The 27,439-nt window shown below is 40.3% G+C and overlaps 1 protein-coding gene across 1 annotated transcript in view; it reads right to left on the bottom strand.

Annotated features, from left to right (window-relative positions):
• The window catches only part of LOC122790731 (ubiquitin carboxyl-terminal hydrolase CYLD-like), an 855,039-nt gene that overhangs the window by 558,801 nt on the left and 268,799 nt on the right, over window positions 1-27,439 (bottom strand). Inside the window, exon 6 of the mRNA XM_044058312.1 lies at window positions 9,499-9,827. Coding sequence (XP_043914247.1) covers window positions 9,499-9,827 — 329 coding nt within the window. The remainder of the gene's footprint in view (window positions 1-9,498; window positions 9,828-27,439) is intronic.

Genomic DNA, 27,439 nt, shown 5'->3' with positions numbered 1-27,439 from the left:
GGGCTGGAGGTAAAGAATCTGGATTAAGGCTGGCTTCTGTGTACACATCATCCAAAATATCTAAAACAGGAGGGATAGCCAGGGGCCTATGCTGGGGGAGCAGAAGAAATTCCCTGAGCCTTTTCTTGGAATCTGAGTAATCTTGACCTTCCCAGTGAAAGCGTTCCCTCAAAGTATGCAGGGTTTCCCCAAAAGAGTAGTCCTCAGGGGGGGGGGCCGAGGGAATAGACTCCTCAGCATCAGAGTCTTCGAAAGGAGAATAGGCATAATCCTGGTCCTCAGAATGTTCTGAGGTAATAGAAGCCTGGTCTGAGTAAGGGTAGTCTTCCTCCAATCTGGGTCTTTTGTCAGAGGGGGGTTGGGAGCCCCTGATGAGAGATATCACATCCTCAGCCATTTTAAGCATCTGTTTTTTAGGCATGGGGCCTTGGGAGGAGGTCTGAGGACCCTGTTTTTTAGTTTTCCTGGCTGCTTAAGATTTAGTGAAGGATTTAATAGAGAAGGTGGAAGGCCTGAAGACGCCTTCAGAAATGGCAGGCATGACTAAATTTTGAGTTTCCCCGCCAAGAGTGGCGTCGGTATCTGTAGTAGGAATGGAGACCGAGGATCCTGTGACCTCGGGTACTTAAGTCACCGGTAAAATGGATTCATCGGTAGTCAGGGGCTGCGTAGGTACCTCGCTGAGAACTGGTGAACCGGTAGTCGGCCTAAGCGTGGTCTCAATACTCGGTGCGGACCTCGGATGTCAGTCCTTATCTTTGCGTCTTTTGCCTAAAACTGGTGTCGGAGTATCCGACGACATCATGTAATTAAATTTTTTGCCAAAATAATGTTGGGCGAACTCCGCCCGGCGCTTAATAGTGCGCTTGTTGAACCTAGCACAAAAATGGCAGGCCGAGAGGTCGTGGTCTGGGCCTAGGCAAGGTATACAGAAAGAGGGAAATCCTTATGTGGTATTTGCTTCCCACAAGAAATGCAATTATTAACTTTGTCTGACATCGGTCTGAGGCAAGAAAAGTTTCCCCAACGGGGTACTTAGCTTTAAAGAAGACTTCGGCTGAAATACTTTCGTAAATCTCAGGAGCTGGACGACCGGCACTTGCGAACTGCTTCTGCTTCGGGCACCGCGCGGCAAGAAAGACTGAAGAAAATGGTGTCGGCTGCCTCTTTTATACTCCTGCCGCACTGACGTCAGGGAAGAAGCGATGACAACCAACGCCGGACCTAGACTTTGGAATTCGGCCGCCTGCAGCTGTATGCACGATGAACATCAGAGCTAACAGGAGAAGCAGAGTGAGGGTTGTTGGTGAATATTTTAAAGAGTAAAGGTCTGAATATGGACCCTTGTGGTACTCCGATTTGGTTGGTTTGGTATTCTGATGGGGTATTTTGCCATTTTACACACTGTTGCCTTTTGGTGAAGTACCTATTAAACCACTGGTGGGTGGCTGGAGTGCAGCTGATATTTGAAAGGTGTTGTAGAAGTTCTTTTGTGTGATACTGTATCGAAAGCCTTCGACTGGTCTTGTAGTTGTACTAAGTAATATCACCTGAGTGAATGGATCTCTGTACAGTATCCATGAAGGAGACATGACAAGTCTAGTAATAGTACAGAACTAATATTACCTAGGTCGATGAATCTCTGAACAGTATCCATGCAGGAGACACTACAGGTCTAGTAGTAGTACCAAAGTAATATTACCTAGGTCGATGAATCTCTGAACAGTATCCATGCAGGAGACACTACAGGTCTAGTAGTAGTACCAAAGTAATATTACCTAGGTCGATGAATCTCTGAACAGTATCCATGCAGGAGACACTACAGGTCTAGTAGTAGTACCAAAGTAATATTACCTAGGTCGATGAATCTCTGAACAGTATCCATGCAGGAGACACTACAGGTCTAGTAGTAGTACCAAAGTAATATTACCTAGGTCGATGAATCTCTGAACAGTATCCATGCAGGAGGCACTACAGGTCTAGTAGTAGTACCAAAGTAATATTACCTAGGTCGATGAATCTCTGAACAGTATCCATGCAGGAGACACTACAGGTCTAGTAGTAGTACCAAAGTAATATTACCTAGGTCGATGAATCTCTGAACAGTATCCATGCAGGAGACACTACAGGTCTAGTAGTAGTACCAAAGTAATATTACCTAGGTCGATGAATCTCTGAACAGTATCCATGCAGGAGGCACTACAGGTCTAGTAGTAGTACCAAAGTAATATTACCTAGGTCGATGAATCTCTGAACAGTATCCATGCAGGAGACATGACAAGTCTAGTAGTAGTACCAAAGTAATATTACCTAGGTCGATGAATCTCTGAACAGTATCCATGCAGGAGACACTACAGGTCTAGTAGTAGTACCAAAGTAATATTACCTAGGTCGATGAATCTCTGAACAGTATCCATGCAGGAGGCACTACAGGTCTAGTAGTAGTACCAAAGTAATATTACTGGAGTCGTTGGATCTCTGTACAGTATCCATGCAGGAGACACTACAGGTCTAGTAGTAGTACCAAAGTAATATTACCGGAGTCGTTGGATCTCTGTACAGTATCCATGAAGGAGACACTACAGGTCTAGTAGTAGTACCAAAGTAATATTACCTAGGTCGATGAATCTCTGAACAGTATCCATGCAGGAGACACTACAGGTCTAGTAGTAGTACCAAAGTAATATTACCTAGGTCGATGAATCTCTGAACAGTATCCATGCAGGAGACACTACAGCTCTAGTAGTAGTACCAAAGTAATATTACTGGAGTCGTTGGATCTCTGTACAGTATCCATGCAGGAGACACTACAGGTCTAGTAATAGTACAGAACTAATATTACCTAGGTCGATGAATCTCTGAACAGTATCCATGCAGGAGACACTACAGGTCTAGTAGTAGTACCAAAGTAATATTACTGGAGTCGTTGGATCTCTGTACAGTATCCATGCAGGAGACACTACAGGTCTAGTAGTAGTACCAAAGTAATATTACCGGAGTCGTTGGATCTCTGTACAGTATCCATGCAGGAGACACTACAGGTCTAGTAGTAGTACCAAAGTAATATTACCTAGGTCGATGAATCTCTGAACAGTATCCATGCAGGAGGCACTACAGGTCTAGTAGTAGTACCAAAGTAATATTACTGGAGTCGTTGGATCTCTGTACAGTATCCATGCAGGAGACACTACAGGTCTAGTAGTAGTACCAAAGTAATATTACCGGAGTCGTTGGATCTCTGTACAGTATCCATGAAGGAGACACTACAGGTCTAGTAGTAGTACCAAAGTAATATTACCTAGGTCGATGAATCTCTGAACAGTATCCATGCAGGAGACACTACAGGTCTAGTAGTAGTACCAAAGTAATATTACCTAGGTCGATGAATCTCTGAACAGTATCCATGCAGGAGACACTACAGCTCTAGTAGTAGTACCAAAGTAATATTACTGGAGTCGTTGGATCTCTGTACAGTATCCATGCAGGAGACACTACAGGTCTAGTAATAGTACAGAACTAATATTACCTAGGTCGATGAATCTCTGAACAGTATCCATGCAGGAGACACTACAGGTCTAGTAGTAGTACCAAAGTAATATTACCGGAGTCGTTGGATCTCTGTACAGTATCCATGAAGGAGACAAGTGCAGTACTTGTGCTGTGTGAGGGGTGAAAGCCATGTTGGGTGGGGGTGAATAGGCTGTTGTGTGTGAGATGAAGTAATTGTTTATGCATGCACCTTTTGAGGAGTTTGGATAGTGGGGAGAGGACAGAGATTGGACAATAGTTAGAGGGTTCAATGGAGTCACCTCCTTTGTGAAGTGGGGTGATGATGGATTTTTTCCAGAGGTTGGGGACATAGGATTCTGTAATTGAGCGGTTGATCAAAATGCTAACAGGATATGCTATTTCCTTGGCAGTGAGTTTTAAGTATTCTGGTGGGAGGTCATCAGAGGAGAGAGAGCATGGTTTTAATTTTCTGAAGAGTCTCTGAATTTCTGTGGTTGGTACTGGTAGTGAGAAGAGACTAGATGGGGTAATATTGCTTTGGTGAAGGGGAGAAGATTGGTCTATGAAGGGAAGAAAGGCTCTTTTTAAGTGAGGACTGCTTTTGTAGAGTAGAGAAGGCAGGGGAAAGGAATTTGATAAGGTAAGGGTAGAGGGAAGGAGTCTATTATTAATTTGTGTATGCAGTTTATAAAATGTGAGTTGAGCACAGTGACTATTTGTGACTCTGTTTTTTCCGGGACTGGTGATGGGTTTTGTTTGGTGCCAGGGGTAAGGAGATTAGTGATGCTTTTCCAGAATTGTTTTGGGTTGTTTCTATGGTTACTCACTTGGGTAGAGAAAAAGGTTCTCTTGTCAGTAAATACTATCTTTTTAGCTTTGTTTCGTAACTCTTTGTATCTAAGTAGGTTACATTTATTTTTGTTTTTATGCCATTCTTTCCAGGCCTTGTCGCTATTTTGCAGGAGTTGTTTAGTAGCTTTTGTTAGCCAGGGAGCGTGGTTGACTTCACTCTTTTAGTACGAGGAGGGGCTAGACTGTTGAGTGTGTCTAGGAATATCTTATTAAAATAGTATAAGGCATCATCCAATGGGAGAGTTTTTAGTGGGCGCCAGACTGAGAACTTCAGACTGTTGATAAATTCTTGTTGATCAAAATGTTTTAGGTTTCTGGTGGCTTTATAGCTATGAGATTTGGATATATGTGAAGTGGGTCTAAGTGAAAACAGGTTAAGTGGTCACCGAGTATATTGGGTAGGGTCTTTGGATTTGAGTATTTAAGTGGGTCTGAAACTAGGATCCAGTCGAGGGTGGCTCCTGGTATATTGCTGCTGAGTATTCTGGTAGGCTTGGTGATGAGTTGGGTGAGCTTATACAGGTTTATGCTGTTTGTTGGGGAGTCAGTTATTAAGTCTTGCCAACTGATGTTTACATCTCCTACAATAATAGTTTTGTTGTAGGTATTTTCTGACATCCAGGCAAGAAAGTCCTCAAGGGATTGGACATTTTGTCCTGGTGGATATATAGACTAACTATGCATAGCTGTTTAGATTTGTTAATTTGTAGGGTTCTTATTAGGATTTCAGCATTCAAAAATGATAGGAGTGTTTTCTGGAAGGGTAGCATTGTGATACAGCCAGCACAGATTAGGGATACCCCACCTCCTTTTTTGTTGGTTCTGTCTTTCCATATGTCTTTCCATAGTTATGTTATAACCTGTGTTATTTCAATATCTTGGATTTTGGGTTTTAGCCATGTTTTGGTGAATGCTAGGATGTCAGGGGTGTTTTGTGCTTGCCAGGCATGGACGTCTGTAATTTTGTTACAGACAGTATGAATGTTTAAGGCTGCTAAGAGAAGATCTTTAGAAAACAGAGACTGGTTGAGTGTATTTATGCCTGAGTGTCCTGGGTTGAGGTGGATGCCACCACATAGGGATATTTTGTTTTGGCTGTTAAGGGAATGTTTTGCAAGATTTTTTTTTTTTGTTATAGGCTGCTAGGTAGTGGTAGATGTTTTATTTATGGTGGTACAGGGCAATATTTTTAGTTTTGATAAATGAATGAAATGGTATTTGTGTAGGCTGGATGATATATTATGGAAGCTGTTTAATGGTTTGTCACTGCATACGGGAGAAGTTGTAGAAGTACTAGCTGTGGGATGAAGTGTATATTTGGGGGTGGTAGTAAGAATTAGTAAGCTAAGGGCAAGAGTTAGAAACAGATTGGGAATAGTGGAGTATGTAGTGTGTGCCATACTTGTAAATGGATTTAGGAAGGTTTTGGAGTGTGGAAGGTACTGTTATGGGTGGATATTGGGGAGGGGAGGAGGCATTTTGAGGAGGGGGAAGGTACGGTCAGAAGAAGATTGTGTGAGCAGGTGAAAGTTGATTGGAGGGGTAGAGTTATTGCCAAGTATAAATCTGGAACATGGGAAAGGGGGTAGGGGAGTGGAGTGAGCCCGAAGGGCAAACCGAGCAGGCAGAGCCAGCCCAATAGCTGCTAAAAACAAAAATAAAGATCAGTGAGACTTGGAACTGAAACTATGGAATGGTAAGCAAGTGAGAGCTGTGACTGCTAGTTTTCGGGGGTGCTTTTGTTCTTACAGCAGTACAAGTAGTATAAGTTATTGTAATAAAGAATTGGGTATTAAACCACAATGTACAGCATACCTTGCATGCAAGAACTTACATGTGGACAACTGCACATCAGGCAGACAAACAGCTGCTGTGGAAACAAACTGTCACCCTGGGTTTATAATACCTCAGGCTATCCAATACAGGACAAGAGCTGGAGGTGTAAAGACTACAGGGAAGAAGATGGATAGCCAGTGGGTAACTGAACTCTGCAGACACTGTTTGTGAAGTGCAAGAGGATTAGAAACCAATCAGTGAACCTTAAGAAAAGGTATCTTACTTTGCACAGTCACTCTGCTTTATACTGTTAAATTAAAGCAAGTATAGACATTATCTAATTTTACCCTGAATTTCTTAAAAGGATATAAAATTAAAGCTGGGGTTGGGTACAGAATGACCTAACCCCAGCTACTGTGTGTTGTCTATTTTTGTTCCAAGTGAACACCCTTCATCGGTGTCAGTGGTGAGGACGGAGGCTCCTTGATTACTGGCCCAGAAGAGGGATGTCACAATGCACCTAACAGCATGTACTGTAGCAGTTAAACAGTCAGCTATAAAGCAGAGATGTTAAGCCTGAATTCCATAAAAGGCCGCATGAATTGTCTACATACCGGTGAAAAATCACACAACTTCATTACATTCCTGAACTACTTCTGAAAAACTGGCATCTGGTCTCAGTGAGATTGCCCAACTAAAATTATGAATAAATAACTTATTACTTGCTTGTAATCAAATTAAACAGGCATATTTATGACTCTGATGACCCCCTGCTCCTTTTCTACCCAACAACCTTGAAAAATAACTCCGTATTACATACATTACATAAAGTACATGCGTTAGTCTATGACCCGCTTATGACTGGCCAGATTAGTGAGGAACTACATGAATATTTTTATACTGAACATCCCATTGTTCCAATACTATATGGCTTACCTAAGGTACATAAGGAGCCTGTGCAACCACCTATGCATCCTATTCCAGCCACATTTGGGTCACAGAATTTCTATCAATCTTCATAGAGAAGACTCTTGGACCTGCACTCAATAGGGCAGTGACAGTACTTAAAGACACTACATCTTTCTTGGAGGACCTTTTTTCTTGGTATGATCAATATGATGGAAACTACGACTATGCTTTTGTCATACTAGATGTAGCTTCACTGTTTACAGTGATACTCAGTGATTGGGGCATTGATTGTGTGATGCGATTCCTTGGTAACAGTACTGACTGGCCAGTGATTAAGGTCGATTTGCTAAGTGAATTAATTTAACTTGTACTCAAAAATAATACCTTTGTTTTCAACAATGATTTTTCTATCCAGCAGACATGAGTTGCGATGGGCATGGCATGTACCAACACTTATTCTAAATCGGCCCTTGCATGCTGGGAACAGAAGTATGTATTACATAATATCCTGTTCTACAAGCGATTCATGGATGATGTATTTCTTGTATGGAAAGAAACAGAACAGAGCTTGAATAGTTTTATTGACTTTTTACACAAGACAACTGATTTTTTGAAGTTTAGTTACTGCTTTTCTCATGGAAGTATAGACTTCCTCAATGCTACAGTTGACAAGGGAGCACTGGGACATTGCCACACTCGCCTCTACAGGAAACCTTGGTAAGAGGAATACCCTGTTACACTGAACCAGTATGCATTCTGGTCATAGTACTAGGAATGTTATGAAGGGACAATCCCTGTAGATAATGAGGCTACATGATGATGATGGTGACCTGGTTCCAGATTTTGGGCTTCTTAAGAATTAATTTTTAGCTCGAGGGTACACATTACATGAGACTGAACGTTGCATGAATGAGGTACTTCGTATGAGGGGTAGTGACCGAAGATCCTCGAGGATATACATTACATGAGACTGAAAATTGCATGAATGAAGAACTTCGTATGAGGGGTAGTGATAGAAGATCCTAGAGGATATAAATTACATGAGAGTGAACGCTGCATGAATGAGGTACTTCGTATGAGTGGTAGTGATAGAAGATCCTACTTTTTTTGAGAGATTCAGGAAAGACAATATTGGAGACACTACTTCTGCTGACACACGTCTTAAGAATAGGGTTTGTCTCACCTGTTTGAGTGATGTGAATATAGTATGTAATATTTTGAGAAATAATTGATCTATTTCACAAGTTGACCCTGACATCAGAAAGATTATTGATGATTCTCCTAGGTTTGTTTTAAAAATAACCTTTCCCTTAAGTGACAATTATGCTATCGGAATAACTTGAGAGAGGGAACTTTAAATATCACACTTGTACAGCATGTAAATAAATTCTTACAAACACCTCATTTCTGCAACCCACTACTAGTTTTATAACACAGACAGACTTTTATGCTGAATGTAAGAGCAAGATCTGGTTTATTATGCAGACTGTACTGTCTGCAAAGCCTTCTATGTTGGCAAAACGAATCACACGCTAAAAAAAAGGGTCATGGAGCATATAAAGGATATAAATAAAAAGTAACTAATGCATGGGCCAAGCATGTACTGGAATGAGGTAGTGATCACTCGTTCAAGTTTTTTATGCTGGAGCTGACTTCACTAAAATTGCAGGGTGGAGATCCGAATAATATAACAGAATGCCATGAGCTACGTTGGATACTACTTTTACAAGCACACCTTCCAAAAGGATAAAAAGAGACAATTTAATTGAAGCCAATGTTGAAATCCTGCCCCTTATGTCATTAAATTACACTTTTGGTGGCTTGGCCCATAGTGAACACTTGAATGGTTGATTCATTCATGAGTCAGCTGACTGCATGTGTTTCAATGATTGGACGTTGTTAGATTTTTAAATGATCTTCCTTTAGTGGTTTTTATATGGTCTGAAGAAGCAGATTAAGTATCTGTGAAAGCGCTTACCTTTTATTTTACATTTTTTGTTTTATTAAAGTTTATAGTTCATTTTCAGCCACCTTGATTGGAGTTATTGGAGTTTTATTTTCTTAAGAGTTTTTTATTTCGTATTACTCTGCCCTTTATCAAGTGGCTTTGAGTTTCGTTTTGTATAATGAAAAACAATCAAGTTTTTGTACTGCTTACAACTGAGCATTAACAGTTTCTGAAACTGGTTAGGTCACTATTTACACTATTTACAGCTTACCTTGAGGATATACTTCATATAACCATCTCAGCTGTTGTAAGGGCTTGCACAGATAAAGAACCTTACACTGGGGTTAGGGGGGGTCTATTTTTAGTCCGCAAATTTCACTTTACTGATTTTTGCTTAAGCTTCACTTACACAAGCCATAAACTAATACAGCATGCACTTGAACTGTATCTTAAAATAGTAACATGACATTTAAGTTAACTAAACATATAAAAAGTCACTGTACCAGTTCCAGACCAGCAATTTTCTCTTGGTGTGCAGGTACTTCACCAATCCACCGTATGACCCCAAAACTTGGGGGATCATTCACTTCCACCATAGAGTTGACCTCAAAGCCAAGTTCCAGGTTCTCCTCAGAGAATTCAGTCACATCCCTGTGTGTATCCCCGGCTGCTGAAGGAGAAGTTGGACACTGGTTTGGGCCTGAGCCCTCCCTTCGGTGGGCACGGCAGCTGACAGACTCGGGCTGACCTTCATCAGGTAAGGATCTTGACACCGGAGACAGAAAGGTGGTTGGTCTTCGAGGTTCATCTGATAATGTCTCATCTTTAAACTCTACAGATAATGGAAAAAGGTAAAGTTATGTCACATTCTTGATCTGGTACAGCTCTGCTTGAAGCAACTGTTCTTTTACTACTTGCTACATTTTAAGTTATCAACTACAGCTAATCCACTTTGCATACTTATGGCTACGTTATCCCCCCTCCCCCCATCAGGTATGTTCCTCTGAGTCTTAGGCTAGCATCCCACTAAGGAATAGTCCTAAGGATTTATCATTTACCCTTAAAGGGTTCTACATATGGCCAGTAGAAACACAACAAAAGCACCTCTGTTCTTGTGGAAGGGAGGGCTTGTAGCTTTGCAATACAGCTATTCCTACTTGTTAGATATGCATTAAAGTATTCTTCAGTATTTAACCACATACGATACGGCAAGTATAAATGCTTCTTTACAGGGGTGACTTAAGGAGATTTAGTTTGAAGGAGTTCTAAAGAGTTTGCAAATGAAGGCAGGAAGAATCAAACCCAGGTCTACAGGATGTTAGCACAGAAACTTAATTCACTCTACTGTGAGGTTAACCAGTCTTGTAGTATCTTCTCATTCAAGACAGCAATGGTCTACATACACCCAACCACATTCTACAAATAACTTGCACATTCTGGGTAAGAACAACAACTGTGTGTGGTGTGACACAGGAGATTAGGTACAGGAATGAAATGTCAAGGAGAAGCCTAAGCTGCAACTACAGGTGTGCTAAGTTGGTGCTTAGGTGGGGAAATAAACAAAAGTACTACAGATGAAGTTGAAGAACTATTCAAAATTTAACAGATCAAAAGGAACCAAAGCAGTATGAACTCATAAGCTAGGTGCCAGGTTTGTGATTGTATTTAGTCTTCCAATCCTGGAGAAAGGAAGGAAGTACCAGCCAGCGTCCAACAGAGACTTGGTATTGCAGCAGAGCAGCATGAAGTGCTGGGGACAAGTGCATGCCAAGCAGCATGTCTGCATTCTGTAGCCAGGGTTAATGCACGCTTGGAAGTGCACATGAAGTGCTGGGGACAAGTGCATGCCAAGCAGCATGTCTGCATTCTGCAGCCAGGGTTAATGCACGCTTGGAAGTGCACATGAAGTGCTGGGGACAAGTGCATGCCAAGCAGCATGTCTGCATTCTGTAGCCAGGGTTAATGCACGCTTGAAGTGCACGTGAAGTGCTGGGGACAAGTGCATGCCAAGCAGCATGTCTGCATTCTGTAGCCAGGGTTAAAGCACGCTTGGAAGTGCACATGCAGCTGGTGCTGTGGGGGTCCTGACTATTGGTAACGTTAAGCAGAAAAACCCAGGCCATCCAAGGCCATCACAACCACTGGATCAGACTTATGCAGTGCTTCAGCCGCTGACAGCCAGGTGCCACTTCAACCGGGAATGGGCCCTGACTAGAGGGTAAGCTGGACCATCAGAGAGAAGGGAGAAAACAGGTCACTCTAAATGACTGGAACTAAAGCGTCCATATGGACAAAGATAAAATCTGTATGGGCAGAGATAAAATCTGTATGGGCAGAGATAAAATCTGTATGGGCAGAGATAAAATCTGTATGGACAAAGATAAAATCTGTATGGGCAGAGATAAAATCTGTATGGACAAAGATAAAATCTGTATGGACAGAGATAAAATCTGTATGGACAAAGATAAAATCTGTATGGGCAAAGATAAAATCTGTAGTATGGACAGAGATAAAATCTGTATGGACAGAGATAAAATCTGTATAGGCAGAGATAAAATCTGTATGGGCAAAGATAAAATCTGTATGGACAAAGATAAAATCCGTATGGACAAAGATAAAATCCGTATGGACAAAGATAAAATCTGTATGGGCAACGATAAAATCCATATGGGCAGAGATAAAATCCGTATGGGCAGAGATAAAATCTGTATGGGCAGAGATAAAATCTGTATGGGCAGAGATAAAATCTGTATGGGCAGAGATAAAATCTGTATGGACAAAGATAAAATCTACGATAAAATCTGTATGGACAAAGATAAAATCTGTATGGACCGAGATAAAATCTGTATGGGCAGAGATAAAATCTGTATGGGCAGAGATAAAATCTGTATGGACAGAGATAAAATCTGTATGGACAGAGATAACATCTGTATGGACAAAGATAACATCTGTACGGTAAAACAGAAGAGAATGTGGAAAATACCAGAAACCCTTAAAGTACATTTGAATTTAGGTAGCAGTAACTTACTCCTCCCAACAGACACAAATATTTTGGTGCCATATTAACAAAAACAGACTATTAACAAAAAAGTGGCAAACTCATCCAATTTCATTTCACATATGAAATAAGGGACACAAGTCCCTTCAGTGCTTATGTCTCTCCAGCCTTCAGTAGTACATTATTCTATCCTCCACCCCACCTCAAAACATAACCAGCACTAAAATTCCAAGTCTCTGGACCACATTATTCACCCTTTTATCTAGTCATCAAAAAGATATTTCACTATGAATTTAATAAGTTGGAGGTCATTATTGATTAATCTGTGTGACGTGTTAAGCAAGACTTGTTAAAAAGAAAGACATGCACTTTGTACGGAAATCCTTCCAAGGCATTTTTGCCAAAAATGTCAGGTGACCTGGAGGGGAAAAACTGGGCCTTCCAGAGACTGGATAGAAGTCTTGCTGTGGTACTTTACTAAAAGAAACCAAGACAGGAGAGAGACACCTATTATGGATGAACAAGAAGAATGGACTGCAAGGAACATGAACCAATGCAAAGACCAGCAGCCCAACTTTATTCTCCAGACAAATCAATTAAAAAAAAAATGAAGAATTGATCATTTGGACTATAAACAAAAGGTAGACATGGACTGAAAACAAGTGAAAGAACTACAGTGCAAGAAGCACGAGTGCTAACTGATGTGGACTGAAAAACAGATGAAAACTACAGTGCAAGAAGCGTGAGTGCTACCTGATGTGGACTGAAAAACAAATGAAAAAACCACAGTGCAAGAAGCGCGAGTGCTACATGATGTGGACTGAAAACAAATGAAAGAACCACAGTGCAAGAAGCACGAGTGCTACCTGATGTGGACTGAAAAACAAATGAAAGAACCACAGTGCAAGAAGCGTGAGTGCTATATGATGTGGATTGAAAACAAATGAAAGAACCACAGTGCAAGAAGCATGAGTGCTACATGATGTAGACTGAAAACAAATGAAAGAACCACAGTGCAAGAAGTGAGTGTGCTACGCGATGTGGACTGAAAACAAATGAAAGAACCACAGTGCAAGTGTGAGCGCTATGCAATGTGGACTGAAAACAGATAAAGGAACTACAGTGCAAGAAGCATGAGTGCTACATGATGTGGACTGAAAACAGATGAAAGAACTACAGTGCAAGAAGTGCAAGTGCTACATGACGTGGACTGAAAACAAATGAAAGAACCACAGTGCAAGAAGCACGAGTGCTACCTGATGTGGACTGAAAAACAAATGAAAGAACCACAGTGCAAGAAGCGTGAGTGCTATATGATGTGGATTGAAAACAAATGAAAGAACCACAGTGCAAGAAGCGTGAGTGCTACATGATGTAGACTGAAAACAAATGAAAGAACCACAGTGCAAGAAGTGAGTGTGCTACGCGATGTGGACTGAAAACAAATGAAAGAACCACAGTGCAAGTGCGAGCGCTATGCAATGTGGACTGAAAACAGATAAAGGAACTACAGTGCAAGAAGCATGAGTGCTACATGATGTGGACTGAAAACAGATGAAAGAACCACAGTGCAAGAAGCGCAAGTGCTACATGACATGGAATTTTTGTGCATGAACTCAGGAAAGAAACTCCTTCAAACAATGAGTGCACGTGTGTGTGATCAAACAGCAAAACTAGGGACTGATGATGGTCAGAGCAAGGGGGGGAATTCAGTAACTCTGGCAGCACAGGGGTCTCTAGTCTATTCAAAGAGGAGTGGTACACCAAGTGAGAAGGTGTATAGATCAGAGACAGTAAAAGGTAGACTTTGTATTGCTATGGAGGGTCTACTTCCTGAAAAAAAAAAAATTAAATGGATACATAGGAAAGTGGAAGAGATGGAGACTAGCCCATACTCACCAAAACAGGGAAAAGGGTCTGGAGGCAATGGTCAGGAAAAGGGCGAAAAAAATCAGAAATGTATCACAACACAGAAGCAACAGGGGAGAAAATAAGGGAGGTGGGTGGCATATGACCAGAAGTATGGAAATGAAGTCCGCAGGAGGAAGAGTAGGAACTGTAGGGTAGCTGGAGGTGACATGCATGTAGGGGGTCATGGTGGGCAAAGCAGGGCAGTGGTGCCAGTTCACTGAAGCAGGTTTTTCACAGAGGCTAAGGGTTGGGAAGCCGTCTGGCCCCAGTGGGCATCAGTGACTTCAAACCATTTGAACTCAACAGGACGACGATGACAAATTCATACGATTAAGGAGAAAGACCAGTTTGGTGTCAATGAACAAAAGCAAGACTACGTGAAGAAGAAGAAGGTAGTACTGGGCAGAATGTGGATGGAGAGTGTGGATGTTACAGTTACAGGAAGTGAAGGCAAGGGCCAATAAGGAACCAAGTACAGGAAGTGAAGGCAAGGGCCAATAAGGAAGCAAGTACAGGAAGTGAAGGCAAGGGCCAATAAGGAAGCAAGTACAGGAAGTGAAGGCAAGGGCCAATAAGGAACCAAGTACAGGAAGTGAAGGCAAGGGCCAATAAGGAACCAAGTACAGGAAGTGAAGGCAAGGGCCAATAAGGAAGCAAGTACAGGAAGTGAAGGCAAGGGCCAATAAGGAACCAAGTACAGGAAGTGAAGGCAAGGGCCAATAAGGAACCAAGTACAGGAAGTGAAGGCAAGGGCCAATAAGGAACCAAGTTTAGGGACAGCTGATGAACAGATGTGGGATAGGATTTGGTAGAAAAGAAGTTGCATGATTCTTATGGTAACCATGACACAGGAAGGCTGAAGATGTATGTACAGAGCAGAATAGGTGAGCATCTGTGGGAGACTAGATAACAGAGGAGGACACACTGTACACAGTGTGCCTCTAAGGACATATAACTTTGATATTCTGAGGGAATTAAAATAGTTGGGTGAAGGAACTGTAGGGGATGTGCCAAATGTAAAATTAGAGGACACTGATATGTAGTATTTGGGGATAAGATATAGATCAATTGTTAGGGCAGTTGGAAAGCAATAACAGAATACAGGAGGAAATGAAGATGGAATTGGAAGTGAGAGGGTGGACAGATGTGGACATAAAGAGGTTATGACAAGGCAAGAGCAAGGCACCATCTTTCAAATGATGAACGCAGAGAAGGGCGTCCCATCACAGGAAGTAGAGGTGGTGAAGGAAACTTGGCTGGAGTAGTAAGTATTTCTGATCACTTGGATACACGACCGAAGGTTAGGTTATAGAATGTATTGTCAAGCTATTTCTGATCACTTGGATACACGACCGAAGGTTAGGTTATAGAATGTATTGTCAAGCTATTTCTGATCACTTGGATACACGACCGAAGGTTAGGTTATAGAATGTATTGTCAAGCTATTTCTGATCACTTGGATACACGACCGAAGGTTAGGTTATAGAATGTATTGTCAAGCTATTTCTGATCACTTGGATACGACGAAGGTTAGGTTATAGAATGTATTGTCAAGCTATTTCTGATCACTTGGATACACGACCGAAGGTTAGGTTATAGAATGTATTGTCAAGCTTACGATTTCTGGTTTTCAGGGTGCTTTGCTGCTTTCCTCCAATGTGAAATTTCTTCTGCTACAGATATACATCATTTTTTTCTGTATGAACTAGATCACTAAACTAATTCTTCAACTCTTATGAGAATTTTTTTGTGAAATTGTGGTAAAATAATGTGAACTTTACTATTTTTTTACTTCAAACAAGTCTGGGTAATGCATCACTTTGAAAACAAATAGATATCCCTCCTTAGGAATCAATACACTAACAAAAATACTGACAGTTCCCTAGTCAGTCTGAAAATGTTTAATTTTCTACCAATTATTTTCCATGTAAAAGTCTCTAGAGCTTTTCTAACAGAATTATGTGACAATATTATGAAGTTTACAGTCATTTGCTTATTAAATAACCAAGAACTGTTTTCCCAGTATTAGATCAGAAAACTAGATCCCAAAAATTAATAGATCCAGTACTGAAATATCACTGGTCACTTGTGTGGTGTCCAGTTAAAGGCCTCCCTGTGTGTTTCGATACTTAACCACTGTGTGATTACCAACAAGTGTACCCATTTACACCAAACATAATAAGCTTATTAACAGTATGTTTATATGGCTCATTGCTAAAGGCCTTAGCAAACTCCAGGTGAGCTGTGTATACCATAAGTCTACCTTTCACTGCAGCTACAAAATCTTCACAAATATACTAGATTTAGTAGGCATAACTTCTTTTAACAAATCTATATTAGTGGAGGTCCCGGAGTAAAGGTTCACCCAGAATTCTTTGGAATGAGCTCCATTAGTTTTTGCTACATCAGTCTACTCAGTATGAGCATCTAACTGGTAGGACCTGAGGGGATGCCCTTTCCTGTATACTGGAATTACTATCACATTCTCCACAGTTACAGAATATATACATACAACAGTTAGGAACTTGTTAAAGATCATCAATAAAGGATTTACAAGATGATCACTGACCAAAATCAGAAACCTTTCAGGAAAATTTTCACAACCTGTGGTGGAATAGTTTTCATTTTGTTTAGAGATGACCTAATCATATCCTCTGAAATGTATGTTAACATGGTTCTTATAATCACGGGAGTATATTCCAACTAAAAAATTTAAAACTGTTATCAAAACTTGTCTGCAACAATTTGTACTTCCTTAGGTCAGAGAACACATTTGTCTTTGCTTTTAAAATGCTACATTCTTGATTAGTTTCTCTGTCTTCTAACATAAATGCATAACGCTTTCTTCATGTCATTAACACTGGTGATGAGACTAGCTTCACAGTCAGACCTTTTATTTTCATTTTAACTTTTCACCAGTAAAAAGCATATTACTCCCATATCTGCTAATCTGCCCCACTAGTATTTTATCACTAACCATTAATACTTGTTAAAATAATTAAATTGCAGTTACTTCTCTAATACACAAAGGCAACATGCTTCAGTCTTTTATCACACTGCACACATAAACCAGATCCTGGTTATCTATAAACAGCATTTATCCATGTGGATTATATTGACAGGCTTCAAGTAACTCTTCGGACAGCTTTGCGTTCCTAAATGCTTTCCAAACCAATATTAAATGTCTTTAGAATCCAGGATAGCACAACGTGAACTAATAATAAATTAACGTCTCAGTATATGATTAGACAGATGCAATTCTCATAAAAACGAACTGCAGATGCTCAGTATTTTCTAGAAGTAGAATAAAACTGAGGTAAGAAATGTAGAAAAAAAGGAGACCAAAGACAGAGCCCTGTGGCATCCTTATAACTGCCTTACACGTGGAACAAGTTAGATCAGTTACTACCAAAAGGCTGCGTCCTGTAAACCACCTAATGCAGTATTCAAGACCAGTAACCACTTTAGGAAGTGCTGCATTCCACTCTGATAAGACATTCAAAAGACATCTTTCACACCCCCTGGCAGCTAGTCATGCTAACTGGTCTTCTGTTTTTTGGTCCACAAGTCCTTTTCCTTGCTACAGTGATTTTATTAGTGTGGTTCCGCTCACTAGGTGTGCGACTATACTCTTCAATATCCGATGCTTCTGATCTGACCTCAGTTACAACCCCACAAGATGCAGCAGCTGAATCCTACTGACATTACCGTTAGACCAAGTAACCAAAGCCCTGTTCCTACACTACGCTGCACTCTCTACTTTAATAAGCTCTTATTACTTCTCCGTCTCTAGCTTCCTATTTGCTCAACGACTTTAGTTAAGCACTATCTTCTTTACAAGATAACGTACAGCAAACCTCCTTTCCATTTCTCACTATACATCCCTTTCCAATGAACATACAAATACATCTTATGATACATGGCAACTATAATATTTTACTACTCTCACGATCTGAAAACTAAATTTTTTCATAAAATCTCGAAGTGCTTTTTAAAATGACAGAATAAATACAGTACATCACTATCCGAATGCAAAAAGGTATGTATATAAATGAATGTCCTTACTTATGACGTCTGCACTTTATTTCTTGTCCTGAAGTTTACACCACTTGTGTTACTGTTTTTGTGTCACGTATGCCTGCATTAACACTTAACAAGAGTAACTACAGATGTTAACTGTATATGGATCTTTTCTCCCATAGACTCTGCCTTTTAGTTCAGGCAGATTATTCTGGTCTACCATTGTAAATACATAAACAGACAAAAAAAAAAATAACCATGTCTGGAAAAAGACCGGAGTCATAACAAATGAATAAAGCAGTTACATCAGAAGTTCAAAGGTCATTTCATATACATTTTACACCCCAGACTGTTATGCAAATAAATCAGCTTCTTGCATCTCACAAAATAAGTGATATCACTGCAATGCAGTCTTACGGAAGAAACTGACTTACCAGAGGTTATACTGCAAAGCTTTTGGAAAATAGTCAAAGTTAAAAGCTTTTGCCCAAGTGTCAAGTTACAGCTCTGTAATAAAGAAGAGTTTTTTTAAGGGATTGATTTACCAAAACTGTGCCCACATCTTTCCTTAGCTATCACAATATTCTGAAGCTGACTGTTGTTTTGAATCACATCTGAGCTCATAAATGTGCCTGTCTGCTAAGAGTTTTATCTATAGCTGCTCAATTTACTAACATCAAATGCACACTGTTTTGTGTTAGAAACCTATCAGCATACCACATGTGGCCTTAAGGTGATCTGTGTACCCTACATTTTCCTGGTCAGGAACCTTTAAGGGTGGTTAGGAGCATGCCAAACGGGGCATTTTACTCAATGATGGGTTTGATAAAGGCTGAGTACAGTGGTACTATCACTTCATTGGATGTGGATGTCCTACCCTTGCTTACGAGGTGGGCGACATAGAATGATTTTCTTACTAACTTGTCTGGTCAAAGGCCACAGTACTGTCTACATATGTTCACAGATCCCTAACTACTGGGTAAACACTTAAGGGTGTTTTATCAATGAAGTAATTAGCTTAGGTGGATGGCTTCTCAATGGGCGTTATAATACATTTTTTCATGTTGAGTTTTAATCTATGGCTTTGGCACCAGTCATTTGTGTGTGTTATACCCTCCTGCAGGATGCCAGTGTTGTGGGGGGATCTATAACAGGTGCTAATCATCTGCGAACTTGGTGAACCGGAGGCCTTTGACATTAGCCTTGAGTTTTGAGAAGCAGATGCCAAAAAGGAGAGGGCCCAACACAGATCCCTGGGGTACCCTGCTTGTGGCGAGTCTCTTGGAGGTGGACTCACCGATCTTGACTTCTTGGGTCGTATCTCTGAGCCATCTGGCAATCCAGAGTGTTATGTAGAGATCTATGCCTGGTCAATGTAAGCAGTGTGATCAGTCCCCTCATCCGTAACCTTGGTGACCTTCTCAAACAAGTCAACCTGGTTGATCAGGCAAGACCTTCCCTTAAAGCCAAATTGGAATGGGTCCAGTGTCTGTAGGTTGCCAATGTCCTTCTTGATCATTTTCACGATAATTTGTTCCGCGAATTTGCATATTAAACTTGTTAGGCTGATAGGTCTGTAGTTTCCAGGGTCAGTTGATGGTCCACCCTCATGAGGATGGATGACCACTGTGGCTCTCTATTCACCATAGCTTGTTTTGAGGCTGTAGTTAAAGAATGTTTCAAGAAGTCCTGCTCGGTCATGTTTTAAGCAATTTAGAAGGCAACTGGGGATACTGTCAGGGCCCCCTAATGCTCTGCTTCTGGACCTTAGCGAGTGCCACCAGGACCTGCTCCCTGCTGATAGCTGTGGGGGGGGGGGGTAAGATAGGGATTTCACAGGGGTGTGGGGGGTAAGTGGTGAAGTTATAGCTATATTTACCTGCTTCTCTCTAATATTGCTTATTCCTCTCATTTTCTTCTGCTGCAGCTCAAGCCCTCCCCCTTCACGTTTCCCCTCCAAGACTTGTAATATTTCTGATTATAATGTCCCAAAGTGCAACGCCAAAGAAATTAATCTAGCCTGATAAAATGTCCCCACTGAATTACTGTACTGGATGAACCTCTTTCTGCAACTTACATCGCAGCCCTTACCATGGTCTCAGGAAGCAAGTCCAGGATTTTATGATCAAAAAGTACAATGTACAGCATGATAACTTTTGGTTTAATGTATACATAAACTATGTTATGTGGCATCTGCCTTAAAGCAAAAACAAAATGCAAAACTAGCAGTCTCTGCCTAATATCAGGTCTAGTGTGCACACCTAGTTGGACCCCCCCCCCAAACTACTATTTCTTTTGACTTTGAAACATGTTTGGATTGCATTTGCCCTAAGGCAATTAATTTAATTGATATAAATTCCTGTTTCCTCTTGCTTATTTTTAGTATTCCTACAGCTTTTCTCTGTGCTTGCTACAGTTTATTCGAAGCTAATGTTCTGGAACTCTTCAGAAGCAGCAATCAGTTTTTGCTATACTTAGTTTAATTATGTTTAGAACCTTCCTTAACTCTGGCTCATCCTGATTGTTTTTGGATGAAAAAACCCTCTGCTGGTGTGGAATATCCCCTCTTCAACTTTTGAAATTCCGCTCTCTCTCTCTTCTTGTATCGGACTCCTTCCCATAATGCTTTGTGACATATAAAATCCCCACAAAACCAGTGAACACCATTGTTTGCATCCCTCTGCTATTGCTTACTCCTCTCTCCTTTCTTCTGCCACTGCTCAACCTTCCCCCTTCACATTTCCCTTTACTAGTGTGCATGCCAAGACATGCAATACTTCAGAGTAAGCAAAAGTTTTTGTTTGTTGTCTAGTAAGACACCTTAATACAGGGTTTTTGCTCAATGGCACTGTTAAATTAAGTAGCTTGACGTGCTGCATAACCGATTATTTTGGGTAACGAATTCTGCTGCTAGTAATTTCTGGTAAATGGTTTTAATCTGCATGCTCAAAATAAATTAGATTTTATAGCCAAGATTTCTCTATTTATTTGTATGTAGCACTAGTTATTGCAGCTACTTTTTTCACTTCCTGCTTGGGTGACTCCACTCATATGATATTAAATCAATAATATTCGTCTTAAATTAAGATACTAAGTCGAGTATAGGACTGAACCCTATTACTCTGAAAACGTACAGCAAGCCAGTAACCACAATTGCAGATGCAAGGGAACTAGCAGAGTAAAATAACTCAATTAAACAAATGGCCATAACAAAAAATAAAAATAAATACAACAAATTATGATGCAACTAAAACTAACTTTAATATAGGAAAAAAAAAACATAAAATTGTCACACTAAGCAGTTTCATGCCCTAAACATAAAGGGACTTCAGAGTAACAGTAACCATCATTTAAACAGTTTAAAAACTTAAAAGTCTGCAAAGTTACAATGCATCACTTCCTGAATGAATACACTCCATTTAAAGGTAAAAAAAACATTGGTGATGGACAGGTTGACAAACGAGATCAGACAGGAGTCCCCGTGGACTACGATGTTTGCAGATGACATTGTGATCTGTAATGAGAGTAGGGAACAGGTGGAGGAGACCCTGGAGAGGTGGAAATATGCTCTACAGAGAAGAGGAATGAAGGTCAGCAGGACTAAGACAGAATATATGTGTGTGAATGAGAGGGAGGATAGAAGAATGGTGAAGATGCATGGAGTAAAGATGACGAATGTGGATAAGTTTAAATACTTTGTGATCAACATTTCAGAGTAATGGTGAGTGTGGAAGAGAGGTGAAGAGAGTACAGGCAGGTTGGAGTGGGTGGAAAAGAGTGTGTCAGGAGTGATTTGTGACAGACGAGTACCAGTAAGAGTGAAAGGGAAGGTCTACACAAGAGGGTAGTGAGACTAGCTATGTTATATGGGTTGGAGACAGTGGCATTGACAAAAAGGCAGGAGTCAGAGCTTGACGTGGCAGAGTTGAAATGTTAAGATTTGTACTGGGTGTGACGAGGATGGACAGGATTAGGAATAAGTATATTAGAGGGTCAGCCCAGGTTGGAAGGTTCGGAGACAAAGCCAGAGAGGCAAGATTACGTGGGTTTGGACATGTGCTGAGGAGGGATGCAGAGTATATTGGGAAAAAGATGCTAAGGATGAAGCTGCCAGGTAACAGGAAAAGAGGAAGGCCTAAGATAAGGTTTATGGATGTGGTGAGACATGCAGGTGGTTGGTGTGACACAGCAAGATGCAGAGGACAGGAAGAAATGGAAACAGTTGATCCGCTGTGGCGACCCCTAACGGGAGCAGCTGAAAGAAGAAGAAAGGTAAAAAACATTATAGACGTATAGTAAGCTCAATAAAACTATACTATAAAATACACTACAGTTACTATCCACACAAATAGAATAAATAATAATATAATAAATATGCACAATTTATAAACCTAATAAGGTAATGCCCTTAACTTTAAAAAAAAGAGAGATGGAAATAAAACCATTCAATCCATTAGGACTGGTAGCATTAGTCTGCCACTCGGCCTATTTACATGGCCCCACCTCTCCCATCTAAATGCATCATAAAAATAATAAAAAAGGTAAATTCATGTCCTTCATTAGCCTGTATGTGCTTTCACAAAGCATTCGTACTACTCAGGTGCTCATGTATTCTGTCCTTGAGCGACCTTTCAGCCTTACTGATATAAGAAGATGGACATTGCTTACAACTTGCCAGACAAACTACCTTATCAGATCTACAATTACACCATGCTGGACATTTAATTTCCTGCACCCACTAACATAAATAAATTCCCCCTCATAAATAAAGGGACAGCTCGAACATCTACTACATTTTGACATCCAGCGTATGTTCTTACATGTAAAATCAAAACCATGATGTTTTTTCAAGGTAATTTTTAATGTTCATATACCATTGAAAAGTAATAATTGGATGTAGTCTTAGCTTATTCATATTAACATCATCCGCTTTGAGAATTCTCCAATTAGTTGTCAAAACAAAAGCAAAAATACAAAAAACAAGACTAGCAGTATCTGCCTAATATTAGGTTACAGAGTCTGGCATGCAAACATAGTTGGAACCCCCCTACAAAGTCCTAGAAAACACCTTTATTTCTTTTGACTTTGAAACATGATTGAATTTAATTTGTCCCAAGGCAATTCACTTAATACAAATTCATGTTTCTTCTTGCCTATTTTCATCATTCCTACAGCTTTTCTCTGTTTGCTATAGTTTATTCTTGCTAATTTTCTGGAACTCTTCACAAGTGGAAATCTGTTTTTGATGTAATAAGTTTAATTACATTTAGAACTTTCCTTACCTCTTGATCAATCTGACTGATTGTTTTTGGCTGAAAAAATCCACTGCTGGTGCCACATCTGCTCCGTTCAGCCCTCACAGTCCACTCCCCTTCCCTACCCCCAATACCACTCACCCCCCCACATACTCTAAAACTTGTACCTTACGTAGCTTCTCCTCCAACCTCACTCCCTCCACTTCCTCTGGAGTCCACTTTTTCTATTAATTAACCCCCCCCCTCCACCACCACTTTTTCTATTAATTAACCCCCCCTCCATCACCTCATTTCTACCACATTAGCCACACCCCTGTCCTCTACTGTGATCCTCTCATGACAATTAATTACACTCTACCTTCCTATAACTATTTTCATTTTATATATTCTCTATAGTCTTCTCTATATCTGATCTAACTACAAAATCATGCTAGTATACTCATGCCTCTCATTTCTCTTCCTTTACCTCCTCTGTAGCATAACAACCCCACCAAATGCACCACTAAAAACACACCTCAACTACTACCGCATCCTTGCCACTCAATCCATCTACCACATGAAACTCTCAGATATCCCAAACTCTAAGCTGTATTCCTATCTTCTTCTATTCCCGCCCCAAAATATTCAATACCAACTAGTACAATCTCAAATTAACACATATATCCAAATTTTCCAAACCTCACAGAATAACTAGACACCCTTTCAATATCATGCATTTGTGTGAGGACATTCATTCAAACCCAGGCCCCAACTATAAGTTACAAACACATTATCACTTTTAACTTTAGGCTCATATGCAATAAATTGGCAGCCTTTCATGCTCGGTTAACACTATATAATACAGACATACTTGCCATTAGAGACCTGGCTAAAACCTGGAAGAAAGACATTGAAATTCTAACCCCTGGTTACAGCACTATCAGAATAGACAGAGGGCATAAAAAAGCTGGTGGAATATTCCTAGTCTTCCCAAACACCCTAACAATTACCCTTATGCTAAAAAAAATACCCAGATTTGGTACAGCAGAAATCCTTATCACATTCCTAAAAGTAAATTCAGTCAAGAGAATCTGAATTGTTGTTTTATATATCCCTCCAGAACAAAACATTCTTCTTCCTGAAAATATTTTCTCCTGGATTTCTGAAACAATACAAAATGAAACTATTACCCTTGGCAAATTCAACATTGACTGGCAGACCCTATCTTCACATAACTCAACTAAAAGTATAAACCTCTGTGATTCTACTTAATTAATACTCCGACCAGATGTGGTAAAAATAATACCCAACAATTCACCTTAAATTGGATACTAGTTTCTAACCCTACTAACTACCCTTCCTCTTGTATACTCCCAGACTCCCTAAGTGATCACCTACCAGCCTTTACCCACGGAACTATCACTCAACTCACACAACACAAGTTCAAAACCATAAGCAACCTACAAAAATTCAACAAAGATGTATTCACTGACTGTGAAAGCTACTGACTGGTCCATCCGAAAACCCTCTCCTTGATGACTCAGGGACACATTAAAATGGAACTTTCCTAAGTATTTTCACTACAATAGCTCCACAACATACAAAAAAGATTAAAAAATACCCCTGCCCATGGCTCAAGCAAAATCCTTATGAAAAACAGAGACAAAGCATGGACAGCCTGGCTGAAGAATAAAAATGACAGTAATTTACAGTTATTCACACTCCACAATCAGACGGAAAGACACATTTCACATGACAAAACATTATACTACACCCACATTCAACATAACCATAAAAGCAACTCTAAGAAATTTGGGCCCTCCATATCATCACTCCTCAACCCAGAAGTAAAAAAATCCCAATTGATACCAAAACATACCAGCCTAACAAAAAGCCACCAAATTTAATACATACTTTATAGAATCCATACCAACCCATCTGTAAACCCAATAAACCATAACTCACCTTTCCAAATAAATCCCCCAATAATAACCTTCACACATCCCCCACATCACAATCACATACCGAACCCCTCGCCAATGCCAAATCACCCTACCATTCCCTTTTTAACTTTCAGTCCATTCCTTTATCTCAAAGAAAAATACTCTAAAAACTAAAACCCTGCTCAACCTCAGCAGACAACCTCCCTCCAGAATACCTAAAGCTTGCCGCAGAGGCAACAGCATTCCCTGTTAACATCTTGATTAACAGAGTCATAGCTGAATCACATAGCCTACCCTATGAAAAATGTCATATATTATCCGTATACTTAAGGGAGGCAACTCCACAGACATCGCAGACTTTCTTCCCATTGCAATTTTGTCCCCCTTCCCACTAAAATTCTAGAAAAATGTGTACACCTCTAACTTCTGCACCCTACCACACCTAATAATCTTCCCACTCAAACTCAACATGAAGTTAGACCTGCCACAGTTACCTGTGCAGAATTGTTTACAGAAACACTGTACAAACATGTAAAGGAAGGGATGGAAAGAAAGGGAGACAAGGTATGAGAGCAGGTGCAAAGGGAAGAAAGGGAGACAAGGTATGAGAGCAGGTGCAAAGGAAGGGATGGGAAGAAAGGGAGACAAGGTATGAGAGCAGGTGCAAAGGAAGGGATGGGAAGAAAAGGAGACAAGGTATGAGAGCAGGTGCAAAGGAAGGGATGGGAAGAAAAGACGTAGTTAAGCTACACAAGTACTTCAGCCAGGAATACTGCAGGTGCAAATCAATGTTTTGGTTATGTATTCTTTTCACGAGCATTTGAAGGAGTGCAGGTTAGAAATAATTTTGATAGCTAAGTAAAGTTCCATAATTTTTCAACAGAGCAGGAACAGAGGCTTAGATCTGGGTATTTGTTAGTTTTGTTTATTGATTGTGAGGAGATGTGTATCTTTATATGTAAGATATCCATTTTCAACATAAATGTTGATTAATGAGATAAGGGCAGGACAAGCGTGGGGAGAGTGTTGGGGATGATGTATAATGTAACAAGTTGTATGTATGGGAGCTCAAGCCAGCATAGGGAGCATAAGGCTTTACAGTGATGAGTTGATGAGTTAGATGGGTCGATTGAGTTTATGGCAAATTTGGCAATGTTTTTATAGCAGCTTTCAAGTTTGTTTTTTAAGGAACTTTGTAAATTTGTTAAAATTGGAACCCCATATAACAGTGAGGGCAAGAGGTAGGTTTTGACCAGGGTAATTTTGGAAGGTGTGATGAAGAAACTTTTGTTCCTGTATAGGATGTCTAGTTTTTGGTGGGTTTTTTTGGTACTACTTTGTATTTGGTGTATAAATGTACGATTATCATCAATTATGACGCCTAGTAATTTGGTATGCTGAACCAGTTCATTTTCAATATTATTTGCAGAAAAAGTCTTGAAATTTGTTTTATTGTGTTTTATTGGAGCTGTGTGTTTTGTGGATGAAAAGGAGAAGCTTTGTTTGTTTAGGGTTCAGCAGGAGTTGAGACTTGGTAAGACAGGTTTCTTTAGATGAGAATGCTTGCTGTGTTTTATGTTGTTAGTGCGTCTGATTAGCAGATGGAGGTGGGGCCATCTGTATATGGAATTAGAGTGCCTTTGCAAGAGGCAGTATGTGAGTTGTTGATAAAGATATAAAAATAGTAGTTGTCCAAGGATGGGACCTTGTGGTACACCTATGGATAAGAGGAGATAGTCTTGCCATTTTAAGTTGTGAGTTAGTGCATCTGATTAGCAGATGGTGATGGGGCCATCTGTATATGGAATTAGAGTGCCTTCGCAGGAGGCAGTATGTGAGTTGTTGATAAAGATATTAAATAGTAGTTGTCCAAGGATGGGACCTTGTGGTACATCTATGGATAAGAGGACATAGTCTTGCCATTTTGCTGCCTGTCAACTAGGTAGCTAGAGAAACACTGAACTGAGGGGAAATATAAACCAATACTGGAACTGAGGGGAAATATAGACCAATACTGGAACTGAGGGGAAATAATAGACCAATACTGGAACTGAGGGGAAATATAGACCAATACTGGAACTGAGGGGAAATATAGACCAATACTGGAAACTTGGACAAAGAGTTTGGAGTGAAAGACCATGTCAAATGTTTTGACAAGTCTATGAATAATGCAGATACTAGTTTGCCAGAGTCATGTGCTTTGTTGACGGTATCCATATGACAGGGCTGTTGAGGCATTGTGGGCAAGTCTAACTGTGCCCCCACAGCCCCCCTTATTTAATATTCTCACTCCAGGGTTGCACTGCAGTGGGGCAGGGGCTATATTCCATTTTCGACC

Source organism: Protopterus annectens, chromosome 16.part0, assembly GCF_019279795.1.
Source record: "Protopterus annectens isolate FY-2018-M chromosome 16.part0, PAN1.0, whole genome shotgun sequence".
NCBI lineage: Eukaryota > Metazoa > Chordata > Ceratodontiformes > Protopteridae > Protopterus > Protopterus annectens.
The sequence above is the reverse complement of the archived record's forward strand: the minus strand, read 5'-3'. Positions and strand labels throughout refer to the sequence as shown.